Source organism: Pelophylax lessonae, assembly GCF_965119305.1.
Source record: "Pelophylax lessonae genome assembly, chromosome: 5".
NCBI classification, from domain to species: domain Eukaryota; kingdom Metazoa; phylum Chordata; class Amphibia; order Anura; family Ranidae; genus Pelophylax; species Pelophylax lessonae.
The window spans coordinates 490,303,507-490,318,960 of record NC_138772.1 but is presented as its reverse complement, the minus strand read 5'-3'; the positions used below and the strand labels follow the sequence as shown (position 1 = coordinate 490,318,960).

General features: G+C 41.6%; 1 protein-coding gene across 34 annotated transcripts in view; it reads right to left on the bottom strand.

The window, feature by feature from the left end:
* Window positions 1-15,454, bottom strand: part of RIMS2 (regulating synaptic membrane exocytosis 2) — a gene marked incomplete at its 5' end in the record, with an annotated part of 943,810 nt that overhangs the window by 812,209 nt on the left and 116,147 nt on the right. For 24 of the 34 annotated variants that reach the window (XM_082257909.1, XM_082257877.1, XM_082257910.1 and 21 more), the window contains 2 exons: window positions 7,858-7,944; window positions 12,636-12,668. The exons of 8 other annotated variants lie outside the window; for them this stretch is intronic. In XM_082257909.1, the coding sequence (XP_082114035.1) occupies window positions 7,858-7,944; window positions 12,636-12,668 (120 nt within the window). The remainder of the gene's footprint in view (window positions 1-7,857; window positions 7,945-12,635; window positions 12,669-15,454) is intronic. 2 more of the 34 variants (XM_082257916.1, XM_082257878.1) reach the window with 1 other exon arrangement.

Here is a 15,454-nt window from a genome sequence, read left to right as displayed (position 1 = left end):
CTTGCCACCTGTTAAGTTTGGTGGTGGGATGCACACGGGAATCAGGACTAATGCTTGGCTGGGGCTGGGTTGCTGGGCAGGTGGGGCCCCCGGGCAACTGCCCAGCGTGCCCATTCAGTAAGATGGCCCTGGATGTATGTTCTGAATTGGTCTAGAAACTAGCAGGAATGTAGTAACAGATCAAACTGTCAGGATTACTTCACTCCTAGCAAACCAAATTCAAAATACATTTTGTCACAATCACATTGTGATCCTGGTGTTGGTGTCAACTAGCCAGCAAGAGGAGAGGACAGGGAAACTACTGACCCGTTCCTACAGCATCAATTCCTCACCAGCCATACTGACAAAGGACATTCCACACTTTCTGTCAGCATGGTAGCAATGTCAGGTGATGACATTCTCTGCTCTCACTAGCAAACCTGTCACCAGCAACAGGGTCACAAGTGTAAAGTAGACATTAAAGTGACATTAAACCCACAAGTAAACATTATATTGCAGGTTACCAATTCTTAGTTGTGAAGGCTGCATTTGTTTTCCTTTTTTAGGCTTTCTTTCTTCCAATTGTTTTTATCTGGTGATCCAGCGAGCAAGTCTGTTTTTCAAAAGAACAAGCTCACTTGCAGTTAGAGATGTGACTAACCATTTACCACTGGCAGGGGTGCTTACAAAGGTCAGCATATATTTCAGTAAAACCTTTATACTAAGAGAAAAAAAATGTAACAGTTAATGATTATAAAGTGGGAGCTGGAGTTTGGGTTCAATTTGTTAGTGTATCTAAATCTGCTAGTTCATCTAACACTCCCTTCCCCCCAGACTGACAGCACTGCTGTCTGCTGTGCTGCCTGAGCTTCTTTATCCAGAGTGGGAGCGCTCTAATAAAGCAGGTGTGCTACTGGCCAGAGCACCAGATGACAAACGGTAGAAAAAAAGCCTAAGAAAAGAAAACGCATGCAGCCACCACATTTAATAATTGGTAAGCTACAATATATTACATTTTTGGTTTTCAGGTAATTATTTCTTTAAGTGAACCACTCCCCAGTTTATGCACCCTAAAGTATTGTAGATATTCGGAACAAACAGTAAAAGAACTTTAAAGTGGACCCTCCCCACCCTAAAAACCTTTGGATCTTCTGAATGCCCCCCTTCGACAATCATAAAAGTCTGAACTCTGCGTCATTTGCTACTGAGCCCTTGCACTGTTCGTGCCCTTACATCTCTTGCCACACCCAATAGTCAGCACAGTGAAAGCCGCATCTAATTTTTGCCACACGCTGCACTTTCCTCTAGAAGCAGGTCCCAATTTATTATTTTAAAAATAACCCCGTTACTGACTCCTGCACTCACTTTTTATTGTTCCCAACCCTTGCACTTTCTAATTTATCCAATCCTGACTTCTGCACTCTATATGTAGGTATAATGATCAGGTGTGGCTAACAGGTATAGGTAAGATGATTAGTCATATGTGGCCTGGGGGGGGGGGGGGCGCAATTTGAAATGTTCGCCCTGGGCGCTGGATGGCCTTGTACCAGCACTGCACGTGAATGCCATTCCAGAAGCTGTTTTCAGTCTTTTAACATTTGCAGCTTTTATTAGGAAAAGATACTCCTGCCATGAAGGCCTTTGCTCAGGTATAGGTTTGGTTACATCATAAACTAAATGGAGGCTAAGGGCTCTTTCACACAAGCGCTGAAAATAGGCAGTTGGGTCACATTTTTAATGCTTCCCGAACGCCTATGAATACCACTCAAAATTGGTAAAATAGGGTGCAGATGGAGGCGTTCACACTGCAGCATTAGCGCTGCCTTCTGTAGCAGCAAGGTAAAAATAACACCTGCTGGCAGACGTAAACGCTTTGCAGCTGCCTCCATTCACTTGTATTGAAACGTGCCACATGGGTGCCATAAGCGCACTGTAAACACGCCTACGGCATTAATGCTGCTTTAGGGTGCAGTTGCAAAGCGTTAAAAGTGATAATTTCCCATTTTAGCATTGTAAAAAAAAAAATCTTAAAAATACATCTCCCAGGGCGTTTAAAGGACTGATGCAACATAAATGCCTGTACAATGCTTCCAAAATGCTCATTAACATTATAGGTAGGTGCATTAATACACTTTAAGGGCTGCTTTAAAATTCAATGCCTGTCTGAAAGAGCCCTTACAAAGACTATTTTGCCAAGTACCAGCATAAATGATGAATACTTTTCTTACATTTTCCCTGATATACTCAGCTTAAAAAGTCTGATGATGAGAGGGTCTCTTTAAGAAGAGCTGTGGTCCCCATGTGGGTATTCTCATGCATTAAGGAAGGCCAGACTCTGGACAATGCATTTTATTTAGTTTTGGATGGAGGCGGGAAGAGTTTGAGCTTCTCTTAGGTTTTGATTGCTGTCTCTGTCCCTCATAGAAATAATTCCTCTCTCTTTGTCTGAACACAGGCATTGATGTGTAGTTTCTCCAATGGAGACACAGACAAAAAACACAGTTTTAGAAGTGGGAAAAAGGGTTAACCTTTTGTTGCATGCGTAACACATATGTTATAAAAGGGTGGGTTTTAACGTCCACACACATATGTGTCGCTGGGCGGCCGATGTTTCTGTGCTGACAAGTGCTCACTGCATGCTCACAGACACAGAGCTGTCAAAGACAGCTCTTAGTGTGGGCTAGCGATCAGTAGCCAGCGGGACCGGTTCCCAATCATGTGATCACTGTGACAGCCAATCACAGTGTGACATAATTGCTGATCCCTCTAACCCCCCTGGGCATTCAGTACCAATTTATAAAGTTATAATGTCTACAAACGATGTGATAGTTTTATTTATTTATTTATTTTACTAGTAATGGCAGCGGTCAGTGACTTTCAGCAGGACTGCGATATTGCGACAAACATTCTTACACTAACTGACACTTTTCGGGGACCGGTTACACTAATACAGTGATCAGTGCTAAAAGAAATATATATGCACTGTCACTGTACTAATGACAGTGGCTGGGAAGGGGTTAACATCAGGGGCGATCAAAAGGGTTAACTGTGGGCCTAGCCGGTGTTTTACTATACTGTGTGAGGTGCTTTACTAGAGGGAAGAGATGGAATTCATTCCCTGCTTTGCAGGGACACAAATTTCATCCCTTCCCTCCTGTCAGAACGGCGATCTGCCTTGTTTACATAGGCAGATTGCCTTTCTGCCTCCGTGCCTAACAATCGGCGAGTGCGTAAGGACATCGGGTACCGTGCCCCTGTGTGATCTGCTTCCGCTACATGTAAGCACAGTGAAATGCATGGTTTTCTCTTTTATGAACAAGAAATTAATGATGTTATGCTGTTGGGCTGGTATAATAATGCTATGGGGCTGGTATGAGATTATTTGCAGGGCTGAATTTTATTCCCAGTCTGGCTCTGCTGGCGGTGCGCACGTGTGCCCCCCTACCCGGAAATGTCAGATCACATATATGCTGCATACGTAATCTGGCCCACAGGTGCCGCCCTTACCAGTAAAACCACTTTAGGGCAGACCTGACTTGGTTAAGTTGATCCAGGCAATGTCTGATTGCTTGTTGAGGGATCTGGAAAGAATTTCTTTCCCCCGCTGGAGCAAATTGGATCATGTTTTGCTGGGATTTTTTTTGCCTTCCTCTGGGATTAACTGTGGGTATAGGATTGAATATATGGAGGTTTTCAATGTGTGTGTGTGGGGGTTTTTTTTTTCTGTGTTGGTTGAATTGGATGGATTTTTTCAACCAGATTAACTATATAACTATGCATCTTTATAACAGGACCAAATTCTGGCAAATTAGTTTCAATCACCTACATAAGTTTTTAGCAGAGAAATACAAGGGTAAAAAATTAAAAACATTTCCATTTACTTTTTACAGATGATTCTGATAGTTGCTATCATCATGTATAAGTGTTTTGCACAGGTAACAAGAGTCTTAATCAATAAAGAGCTGGAGAGTAGAGAGCCGTCAGCCCCCGGTGTGCATGTCATCTGCAGTCTGTGGTAGACCTCACTCGACAAAACAGAGAATAACAAGCAAGTAGTCCTCAGCCTGTTTTTACTTCCACATTCTGTGAACAGATGGCCACTTCCTTTGTTGATATTGTTAGACCTTGTATAGGCTTCATTATACTGACACTAACAGATGCCGCAACCTTTTTATGAATGACAAAAAGATTCCTAAGCCATTAGCTGGCAACGCCTCCCTGACTTAACCACATCCAGTTCTTTATTTAGGTATGAATGAGCATGCTGCCTCAGAGATGTCTCTGTTGAGACTCTGTACAACATGGAAGTGCACCTCTGACCCCCACACACAACGTAGGTAGCCATTTTGTCAGGCTACACAACATTCAGTTTGTCAAAGGTGCCTCATGCCGAGTATTTCTGGGGAATTTATAGATTACATTCTGTCAGGTATTGTTTAGGCTCACAATTAGGAGGGGACCAGGATAGCGGGCAAAGAGGTATTTGCCTCCTGGGCCAGTATCAATAAGGGGGCTGCTGACCCTGAGTGAAGATGCTTCATTATTCAGGCATTGATCAGATCAAGACCTACAAGCCCTTCTGGGCCTTATATAACTTTCTGCTCCTCCTTCAGACCTGTGATCACAGCATTTGGCTGACGGAAGTGTTTGAGCAGAAACGTCCTTTGCAGCTGCAAGATTTCATGTAACTGAATGCTAAAAGCCACAATGGATCAGCCTTCACCATGTCTATCCCTTACGTCGGCACCATAGTTGTGGTACATTTCTTTAGTTGACAGAAATCTGTCCCTATACCCAGGGTTGGTTGACCACCTTTGTCCCTCAGACTAAAGATTTGCAGTCCTCCCTTGCTCTCGCTTTGATGCCCTACTAATTTATAGCTCTGTAAGGTTCTGGTCAAGCCATCAATGAAATATCTGCCACAGTGAAGTCACTATCTTCTATTGATTGCATAGGCCTCAGTCTCTAGAATACCAGTCAGGTCAAAGTAGTTCATTCCATGATGATGTCACTGGTTAATAGTATACTGTCTGTATAGGCCTTATTCTCTAGAATATTTGTGGCCAACCTATGGGCCAAGGGCTGCATGAGGCCTTTTTCTATATGATGTGTGGCCCTCGGACCTCAGCAGTCTGTAGTAAAAACAATGCTTAGGGTAATAGCACTGATCAATGCCTCATATAACATATACCCAGTTTCACATTTTCTTCTTCAGCATTTCCACAGCCAAAAAATGTAGCATGTCCACACTCTCTGACCTTGTGTTGTATAAGGAGAAAGACAGTCGCACTCCAGCTTGAAGGTACAAAATATAAAATCCATTTATTTGAATCCAAAAGATAAAATCAATCCATGATATAGTCCATAATACAGTCAGAGACAAGGGATGAAAGCATAGCAGTTGACGCGTTTCACTGTTAAACCTCCGCTTAGTCGTAACCACACTCTCTGACCCTCATTTCCTCTATTAGGTCTGAAATTTCTGACAGTCCTCTCAAGCATTACATATACTGAACATTATGTGCAGACCTTTGGTGTTGTCAGGGGTCGCATTTGAGGCCCTCTTTGGCTCATAAGTAGACAACCATTGCTCTAGAACCTTTGGCAGGTCCATAAAATAATTGCATTTGAGGGACTTTATTTCATAACAATGTCACTGGTTAAGGGTATACTGTCTGTATTGACTAAAAAGATAGATGATGACAAAAATAGCGGTCGGCATTATGAACCTCTACCAGCTACAATTTTAGGGCCAGTACACCTAAGATCCTATTTACAGCTCTACAATTTCCATAAAAATCCAGAAAACCTTTACAGGGCTCCACTTACTTCTCAACTGAAGGATTCTAGTGGAAGAAAAAAGACAACATGGAACATTTAGAACACCACTGAAGATAAGCTTCTGGGATAAAGTAGGGAATTGATAAAATCCCTGCCAGGTAATTTGTATGTTGTCTGCATACTATTGTGGAAGTTCTCTCTACAAGAAACAAGAAAAAATCTCCCAAAGTGAATGTGGGATTCCCTTCTTATTCTGTGCCCGGTACAGATGTCCCAATTGGAAGATTTCCCCTCACCTTTTAGTCTAGGGACAACTAATATTTTGGATTTGCCCTTGTTTTCTTTCTTTGTGACAGTGGTTAACAGTAGTAACAGAGGTATGAATCTCCCCATTGAGGACAAAGACCCTAAAAAGAACTTTACAGAGGGCTGAAATTAAAGCCATGGGTGCCCCTGTCTGCAATACTCTACTCAGCAAATCAAAGGGCCTAGGTGTAGAATTGTCAGCCAAACAGTGAGTGCATCCTATCAGATGCAGTCACTATTTGGGTATTCAAGAAGCTGTAAGCTGAATGAGAGAAATCTATGCATGTATAGCACAGGTGAATTCATAGCTCCCAACAGTCTCTGATTTCGAGGGACTGTCCTTCATTTTGAACAAAGTCCCTCAGTCTCTCTTTCTTCCTCATGTGTCCCTCATTTTTGTCTGATTTGTATAGTTGTATATACAATGCACTATTTATCTATCCAAAAGTGTTTCCCAGTGCTAAACCTTTCATCCAATTTCTAAATGGCTGCATGTGAAAAATTCCAAAACACAACATAAAGGAATAGTAGTGGTAAACAAACAGCACCTGTGGGTTCACCTAATAATTTTTTTGTATAATTCTCCTTTAAGGGGGTATGTCAGGGGGGTGTGTCCTATGCTTACATACTTTTGCTAATAGGTGTCCCTCGTTCCCGTCTCAGAAAGATGTCAGGTATGTGAATGTGTAAAGGTATTGTATGGCCCCTTTCCTAGTTTCCATGGGAAAGGGTGGTAATCTACTTGCCCCCCCTTCCCCACCACCACCATCACCACCACCATCATCACCACCATCACCAGGTAGCCTGCACATAAATTGCCTACTATGAACACAGGTTCAACAGTATGGAGGGATCAGTCACCACATTTTTCAGACACCTGCAGCAAAATAAACTTCAACATATAGTGGTCCTATACCTATTTTCTTTTTTCATTATTCCTGGAAGTTGTACACAAGGCAGCAAAAAGCTAACTCCACAGCGACCAATCAAAATCTTTTTTTACTTAAATTAAATTTTATTTGGCATGGGATATTACATTCTGCGTAACTGTTTCACCAATACGTTTTAGCTGCAGGTCCAATTCCTACTTTTGTAACAAATAACAGTTTTTAATAATACAGTAAAACCAGAAAATGAAGTCCAGATTTGCTGCTATGGGTTAATGCATGTGGAGGTATCTTGTAGTTGGAACTATAGGTCCCATCATGCCAGCTCTGAAGTTGACTCTCACCTGCAGTACGTATCAAGTGCTGCCAAGACCAGTCCAAACAGAAAACTGGCCCGAAATGTGTTAGTTGCTGGGAATGAAGTGAGCGGTTTGTCCATGTTTAACAGCGATGTACAATAAATTGCTTTCTAATGCAAGGCTGAGATTTATTTCTTCCAACCAATGGCTGCTTCAAATGTGTGCAATATATATTTTTTTGCCTTCATGTATATGAGAAAAGCAATGGATACATAGATCGGCACAACCTATTACAGACAGGCTGGCAAAGTGAATTCAAAGGACCAAATCAGGACAGCGAGCTTGCCCTTCTTCCTGCCAGCCTCTGTGCTTAATCTCACTGTCTGCTGCCAGTAAAATGAGCTTGGCATGCCCAGGAAAAGCATCTCTTATTGTTACACTGATTTATGAATTTCAAAGAAAAGGAGCAAATCGCAACACAGATGTAAACAGGTTAAAAAAAAAAAATGCACTGACAGTCTACAAGCATTTCTAGACATACTAACTAGTAGTATGCACAAATGCTACGGCCGTTGTACTTAATCTAAGCAAAGCAGCTTACTTACTTCTCAGGCTCCTTTTCATTTTGCTGCTTTGACTGTGGCTGGAGAACATTATTAACCAGTTCAGTGATCCCACTAAAGGGAAACCACCTGTTTGGATAAGCAAACAAGGCAACTTTACCACAATGAGTACAAGTAACAGGCCCAAAAAGTTGTCATCCCAAGTCACTACAGGACAATCGTGAAGTTGGAGTCAGAAATTTAGCAAGCTGTTGACAATGGATCAGATGTACTTGCATTTGTGTTGTGAAGGGGTAATGGCATTTTTAGTAAAGATTGTATGGGGTCTCCCTATTGCTGGTACTAGACACCAACTCGTGGTGGGACATTGGATTTTTAAGAAGTGGGCAGCCTTTCTTAAGGGAAATAAAATGACATACAATAAGAAAGATATGTATGGGACACAAAGTTCCTTTTGTGGAGGCATTGCCTCCTATTGCCCCTACATTCCTTTCACTGCCCACCTAAAGTCTACATAAATTATAATTGTATCCCTTCCAAAATTTGCCCTTTTTTTACATTTGTTTTGTAAAATGAGGGTTGGCTTCAGCTATGTACGTCTCGTTTTGAATGGTCCAGCATGTTAAAAGTTTTTTCCTTAGTGACTAAAATTAGACATGTGCAGAACGGGGGGGGGGGGGCTCCAGATCCCAGCCCCCCTCTATATGAATGAGCGTAGTACCCCTACCCAGTCACCACAAAAGTGTAAAAAATGAGTAAAGACAAGGTTTTTGAAAAGTTTTGTTAAAAAATAAAAAAATAATGTCCCCCACATGTAGATTAACCATCAATCATGATGCCCGCCGCACCAAAAAAAATCTCTGGTCTTGTCGAAGGCTCCCACCATCTGCCTGCTCCTCTGCCTGACATTAAACATACGTCTAAAAAAACAAAGGGGTGGAGTCACCCAATGCTGTCATCAAGTAACCCCCACCCCCTTGTGACTTCATAGACCCAGCATGCCTTGGGCCATGATGTCAAAAGAATGTGGCCTCGCCCCTTAACTATTTAAGAACTGTCAGACGGAAGAGCAGGCAGACAGCCAAAAATGTGTCCGCATTTTTCAGACCCAAAAGGAATTGCACATGTCTAACTAAAATGTTGACCCATAGCAACATGGAGAGGTGTTTCTATGGCCAAAATCTTTGCATTACTTTTCAAGGATCAAGCTTCATTCCACATCTGATTGCAACTTTAAAACAAAGTTGTATTTGTCTGTATTCTTGACCAAAGTCTGGGGTTTCATTCAGTTTGATGATGAAAGTCTTTATTTGCTTTTGTGAAGAATGTTATACCACATGTGTAAAGGATTTAGGGACTTTTTATAAGTGAGATGTGCTCACACAAACAATACTGGCTGTCCATGGGATGAAAGAAACACATTATGGCTCCTTTTGGGTGCTCTGGTGACAAATAGATATATGCTGGATAATGTGTTCCATTCATGCAACCATTGTTGGCAACCATCAGATTCAAGAAGTTCCCCCCATGGGCCTTTACAGGCAATATACACAACATATGAGTAAAAGGCAAAGTATGTCAATCTTTATTGCAACAGTAAGTAAAAGCAATAACATATGATATAACTGGTCTAGATGTACATATACAGCACTTTTACATGGTAAAACAATATACTCCACCCTGTTGTATGGCATGATCAGTTGAATATGAGACCAGGACACAACTCGACACATTTCAGAAAGAACTCCTTCACCGGGGGGGACACAGGAATATACCATGTATCATGTGCTGTATCAAAAAACAAACCATACCAGATGATTTGGTTTAAAACAATACACTGTTAAGACTGCCATAAATCCAATAATACGTTGTGGGCCAAGCTGAGACGTATCCCAGGGGGGTCAGCATGTGCTCACCTTGGGAAAAGGTAGACTTCCTTTACCCAACCCTTTAACCAAAATAGCTGGTTTGGTTTGTTCTTTGACACAACACATGATACGTGGTTTTCCCTTTTTTTTCCCCCTGATGGAGTTTTCTCTGAAACGGGGCAGGCTTTGCCCTAGTCTCATATCATTAAGCCATATACGTAACAGGGCAGAATATATTGGTTTACCATTGACAATGGGGTATCCATTAAAATATATTGTGTTGTGCTGTATATGTACATCTAGACCAGCTACTTTGTATTTTATTTCTGTTACTTACTTTTGTATTAAAGATTGACATACTTTGCCTTTAATCATATGTTGTGTACTCTGCCTGTAAAGTCCCATGGGGGGAACTTCTTGAATATGTTGTTAGTCATTTAAGGGATGCTGGCAATTAGTGGAGCACCATTGTTCTTCTTCATCATTGTTGACCACCATAAGCCAACCTCAAGCTAAAAACTTTGCTTTGTTTTCATGCTAACCTTACTTCTGTGGATCATATTAGACCAGGGCTCAGTAATGAAACCTATGTTTCTTAGTTTAGTTTACTCTGAATTTTGAAAATAAAAATGGTAAAGGAGTTAAAGGTTACAAAGTTTACGGGTACTACTGGCAGCAGCTACTGCATGCCCCTAACAAACAAGAAATAACTGGGAAAAAGTTCTAGGGTCATGCTTGCTTTGGATCAGGGGTCTTAAAACTATGGCCCTCCAGTTGTTCAGGAACTACAATTTCCATCATGCCTAGTCATATCTGTGAATGTCAGAATCTTACAATGCCTCATAGGATGTGTAGTTCCGCAACAGCTGGAGGGCCGTAGTTTGAGGATCCCTGCTTTGGATGATGGTCACCTTTATTTTGAAACCCCTGTAACCCCTATTTAATCTCAGATATGTTTCAGTGCAACGTCAATTAAGAGCCATTAGTGTTTTTTTACAGCATTGTTACAACTTTTGTTCCAGCGCTTGTATGATTCCATGATTCTTCACTCTTAACAGGTATGCCCCGACTGGAATCTGGCAACTTGGTTTTTGCCAGAAAGACTTCTCTATCTCAACCAATGAACGTTATTGCTTATTTTATACTGATTCTGCTCTGAATTTACAAACACAAGGTTCCTTTGGGCCTGATATAATAAAAATAAATAAATGGCAGTATACTATAAATAAGATTTTGCTTCATAGCCTTTGATAGCTTTCACTACAAAGCTCCCAATGCAACAATAGTAGACCACCCCCATTATCTATTTCACTTACTTATTGAATCCCAGTTAGAAAAGACCAATCATAAATTATAAAGTGTAAGGCCACATCCAGGTAACAGCAATGGGGGCTAGAGGGATTCACAGAAAGATATCGGAACTAACTAGGCCCAAGATAACATCCAGGTGATCTGGTCAACGGGCTCCTGAAGTATGTGACATGTTGCCTGCTGCTGTCTGGATGCAGCATTACACTTTATCATTTATAATTGGTCTTTCCTAACTGGGATTCAATGTTAGAGTCTCTTCACATACTTTGACCTGTTGAAAGCAACTTAAGGTTGCCCTATTTACAAACAATTTGCCTACTGTCCTCCTTGGTGGGTTTGATGTGGTTCTGGAGCTCGTGTCCACCCCCAGGATTGATCCTTCGGCCTTCCGTGGTTTGCCATGCCTGTTGATGTACTCATAAAAAATGGGTCCTGAAGAAGCCATAAATTGGTAAAACGCGTTGACCCCAGTGACTGGAAGACTACGGTTATACATCTACATTTCATACATTTTGATAAAACGTAGGGCCTCCTTGCCACTTGGTTATTTTCAGGGGAATTTCTTGTTTTTTTTTTACTATTATTCATTTGTACGTGTGTTTTTTTTTTAACTTTTTTGTATTGATCGTTTATATATATATATGTGATGTCTCTTATGCTAAGGGCATAAAGTCCGGTCCTTTGGTTGGGGGTGGGTATATCCCCGTCCCATACTTTTTCCCAAGATAGTTAATACTTACCACTCCTGCCACAAGTGCCCTTAATTTCTTCTATGCTGAGGAGAGCCCACTGCTTGAAGAATCTTCAAAATTTGACTCTTCTAGGAGTGTCAGATTCTTGGTTCCCAATAAGACACAATAGGGGCCAGTGAATCAAAGCAATGAGCAGAAGATCGAGTATCCAACACTCCCAGAAATGACCGATTCTGAACAGTCAGTGACTTTCTCTTAGAGTTGAAACTGGCAGTATTGGCACTGTAAGAGGTGAGTATTAACTATTTTCTTTTCAGGGCAACTTTTTGAGCAACTGCATTTAGCAACAGACTGCTATGTAGATAACAGACCATCGGACACAGCAAATGTAAATCATATTTGGAGGTTTTTATGATACAGTTGGATTTCAGATTATATTTTGTTATTCACTTTCCTAAATATTTGTTGTGTACTTAAATTTTATATATATATATATATATATATATATATATATATATATATATATATATATATATATGTGCCAGGCCTGTTTCTTTTTCCCAATCTAGCATTGTTAACAGGCTATTGGATATGTGACTCTCAACTTCAAGATCACCCACTACAGAGAGGCAGAAAAGAAAAAGCCAGGAGCCAGTGAGAGGATGGCAGCTACAAGAGTCAGCCAGCAAGAGATGTAAGATAAACACAGGTCTCACACTGTGAACTAGTCCACAAGCAGGCAGGAGGAGAGGACATCCAGCTAATGTGGATGGGGTAAGAAAGCTGCATGCAGCCATCTTACAAAGCCAATCAGGAAGAAGATGACACACTGGATGCAGCCTATCAGGTTTCAGTTTCACCTAACACCAAAGTAGCATAAAAAGCAAAAAACACAGCAAAACAAACAAATAAAAATCAAGCCTACTGCACCATGAGGAGATTTACTTACTGTGAAAGCTGGGGTTTTTGTTCTTCTTTCACCCTAAAAAGATAAGTTTATACAGCTGAGGGCAACATATAGGAATCATGCCACTATGATGAAACACTGGTGTGGTTTAAAGGTTAAACCCACTCAAAACTGAAATTTCAGTTTTGCATTTTTCCTTGCACATTCAATAACCCATTGGTTTCTTATATCTCTCAAGGGCTCCAGGGGTGAAAGAGAATTGCCCAAATTGCTTCAACTGTTGCAAAGCCAAATGTCTTTTCCAATTATTTTGAGGTAATTTGTCACATTTAACTAGATGTGTTAGATAATGTTAATATTTTATTACTCATTAAATGTTTTGCTGTTTTAATGATTGGTGAAATTTCTTCAACATAATAAAGCATCAAACTATGAACTCCAGGCACATTTTTTTCCCCCATGCAGTGTGACTGTGCCCACACTGCACCGGTTAACTGCTTTTTTTTGTCTAGAGATATACTCACCTAATCCTCTGATTCTCTCAGTGCAAGACCGGTCCCTTTAGCTCCTGCTCCCCCACGGTCCAGCAGTCTTGCGTGGTGGACTGTTTCTGACGTCATCACACCCATAGACTGGCTCTGGACAGGAAAACACCAGGAAGAGTCCACCACTGGACGTAGGGGAGCGCAATTTTGTGGAGGATCAAAGGATCGGATTAGTATAGGCTCTTCATTAACCTAGAAAAAAACGAGCAGTTAATCCACGCAGTGTAGGCACAGGAAAAAAAAATTTGCCCGAAGTTGGGCTTTAAGATGACGTTTCACTTCCATTTTTATTCTGTTCCATTCCTCAGGGGACATGTAGTACTTTGTCCCATCTTCCTAGGTGCTGTCTTAAGCTGGCCATAGATGGATCAAATATTGGCCAGTTCAGCAGAGACTGGCTGAGCTGCAATCCATCTATGGGCAGGCTGGATGTACTGAAGTCAATCTATCGATCGACTCCTGTAAAACTCAGCCTCACATTTTTTGCATGCGATCACTGCCTGCAGCTTTAGCAGCTGGCAGTGATCATTGTGTTCTGCCAACAGGGAAAGCTACCCGCTGGAAAAAAACAATAGCGCTGTGGGAGGGATTAACAAACACAGTCAATGTTGATGGAGAAATCAAGGACATTGGAAGGAAAGAAGGAAAGAAAATTGTATCATCTATGGCTTGCCCAAGGTAGGACACCATCCACAGTCATCTGACAACACAGCTACCAAGGAGACAGCTTCTCTGACAACAGCCACTTTCTCCATCTCCAATTATCTCCAGCAACATTTTAGTCAATATGGCCTCCTCCCCATACATTCCTCATGAGATGCTTGTCTCGGGGCAAATGCTTGGAGATGGAGAAAAGTGTGGTTTGTCAAAGCAGCAGTTTCCTTGCTAGCTGCGTTGTCAGAAGGCCGTGGAGGGAGGAGGGATGCCTCAACCTCAGACCTAGCTTTAGACAGCTGATATTGCACACGTTCTACATATAGTTTGTCCCCTGGCTAGGGTCAGTTTGTGCATGAAATTGTATTTCTCCATACCAATGAATGTGAATGCATGGCAAGGCATGGGCATTTAAATGCATGGTAGAAGAATCTAAAATGCCTGTGTACACTAGCCCTACGGCATGCAAAACTGGACTCTAAAATGAAACTGACACATTACTTGGGAAGACCCTTTGACCTTTCTTAGGCGCTATTGTAGTTTAATGAATCAAGTCAATTGACAGTTCACTGTGCATGAGTCGACAGTACATTTCAAAAACAATTTCCATTTAAAACCAGGATCACAGTTACATTAAAGTGTATGTAAGCCCAAAAAAGTATTTTCCATCATGCCCCACTGTATGCAGATTTCTTTATGTCACCCTCAGTCAACTCTCTACCAGAGCCTGGGACCTCCTTATTTCTAGATAGAAATCAATCAAACCTCATAGCGGGAATTTGAAGTACCAGGATGTCTTTCAGCTTTCAGACAGGGTGTCTAGCAAAAAGCATTGGAAACTGCTGACCATTCATCAGTGACAACATGCAACTCAAGGTGTCCCTCAGCCTCCTCATGCTATCTACATCTCTGACAGCATCAGGCCACAGAGGAAGTGCATTCATGCAGTTTCCCATCAGGCTTTTCAATCACAAGACATAGATAGTATGGGGGGGGGGGGGGTGAGCATGGGCATCCGCAGGTAGGGGCAAGGGGGAGCAAATGCCCCTCCCTGGAATCTCGACTTTCCCTTTCAAGTGGTTGTTAAGCCACTTTATACCATCCTGTCTGGTCTGTTTAATAATCCTGTGTGCCCCTGTGTCTGTGTTTTAAAAAATAAGCCCATCTTTACCAGTTTTCAGAGGGTCGAGCGCCGCTCACATGACCCGTCGGCTCTCTCCTCTTCCCATCTGACAGCTGCCTTCATTGATGTCATTCAGGAGAGGGAGAGGAGGAGAGAGGTGGCGGGTCATGTGAGCGATCAGTGGTGCTCTGAAAAAATCTAAAGAAAATTGTATAGTGTGTATGGCCCATAAGGCTGGCCATACATGTTCAATTTTCTTGTACAATTTTCTGTTAGATTTACCAAAAACCATATAATATGAGGTCAAAGCTCAACAACGCTTTCAATTGTATCCTATAAAGCAGGCCTTTGTACTACATAGTTGAAGGTAAATCTAAAGAAAATTGTACAGAAAATTGTATAATGTATATCCAGCCTAAGTAGATCTACTACAGATTCTGCTGACATGTAGCATGCATGGTGCTGAACATAAAGCTTTGTATCATCTTTGTGCTGAAAGCTGACATCTGAAAGGTTTGGCAGGAAGAAATGTGCGTTTT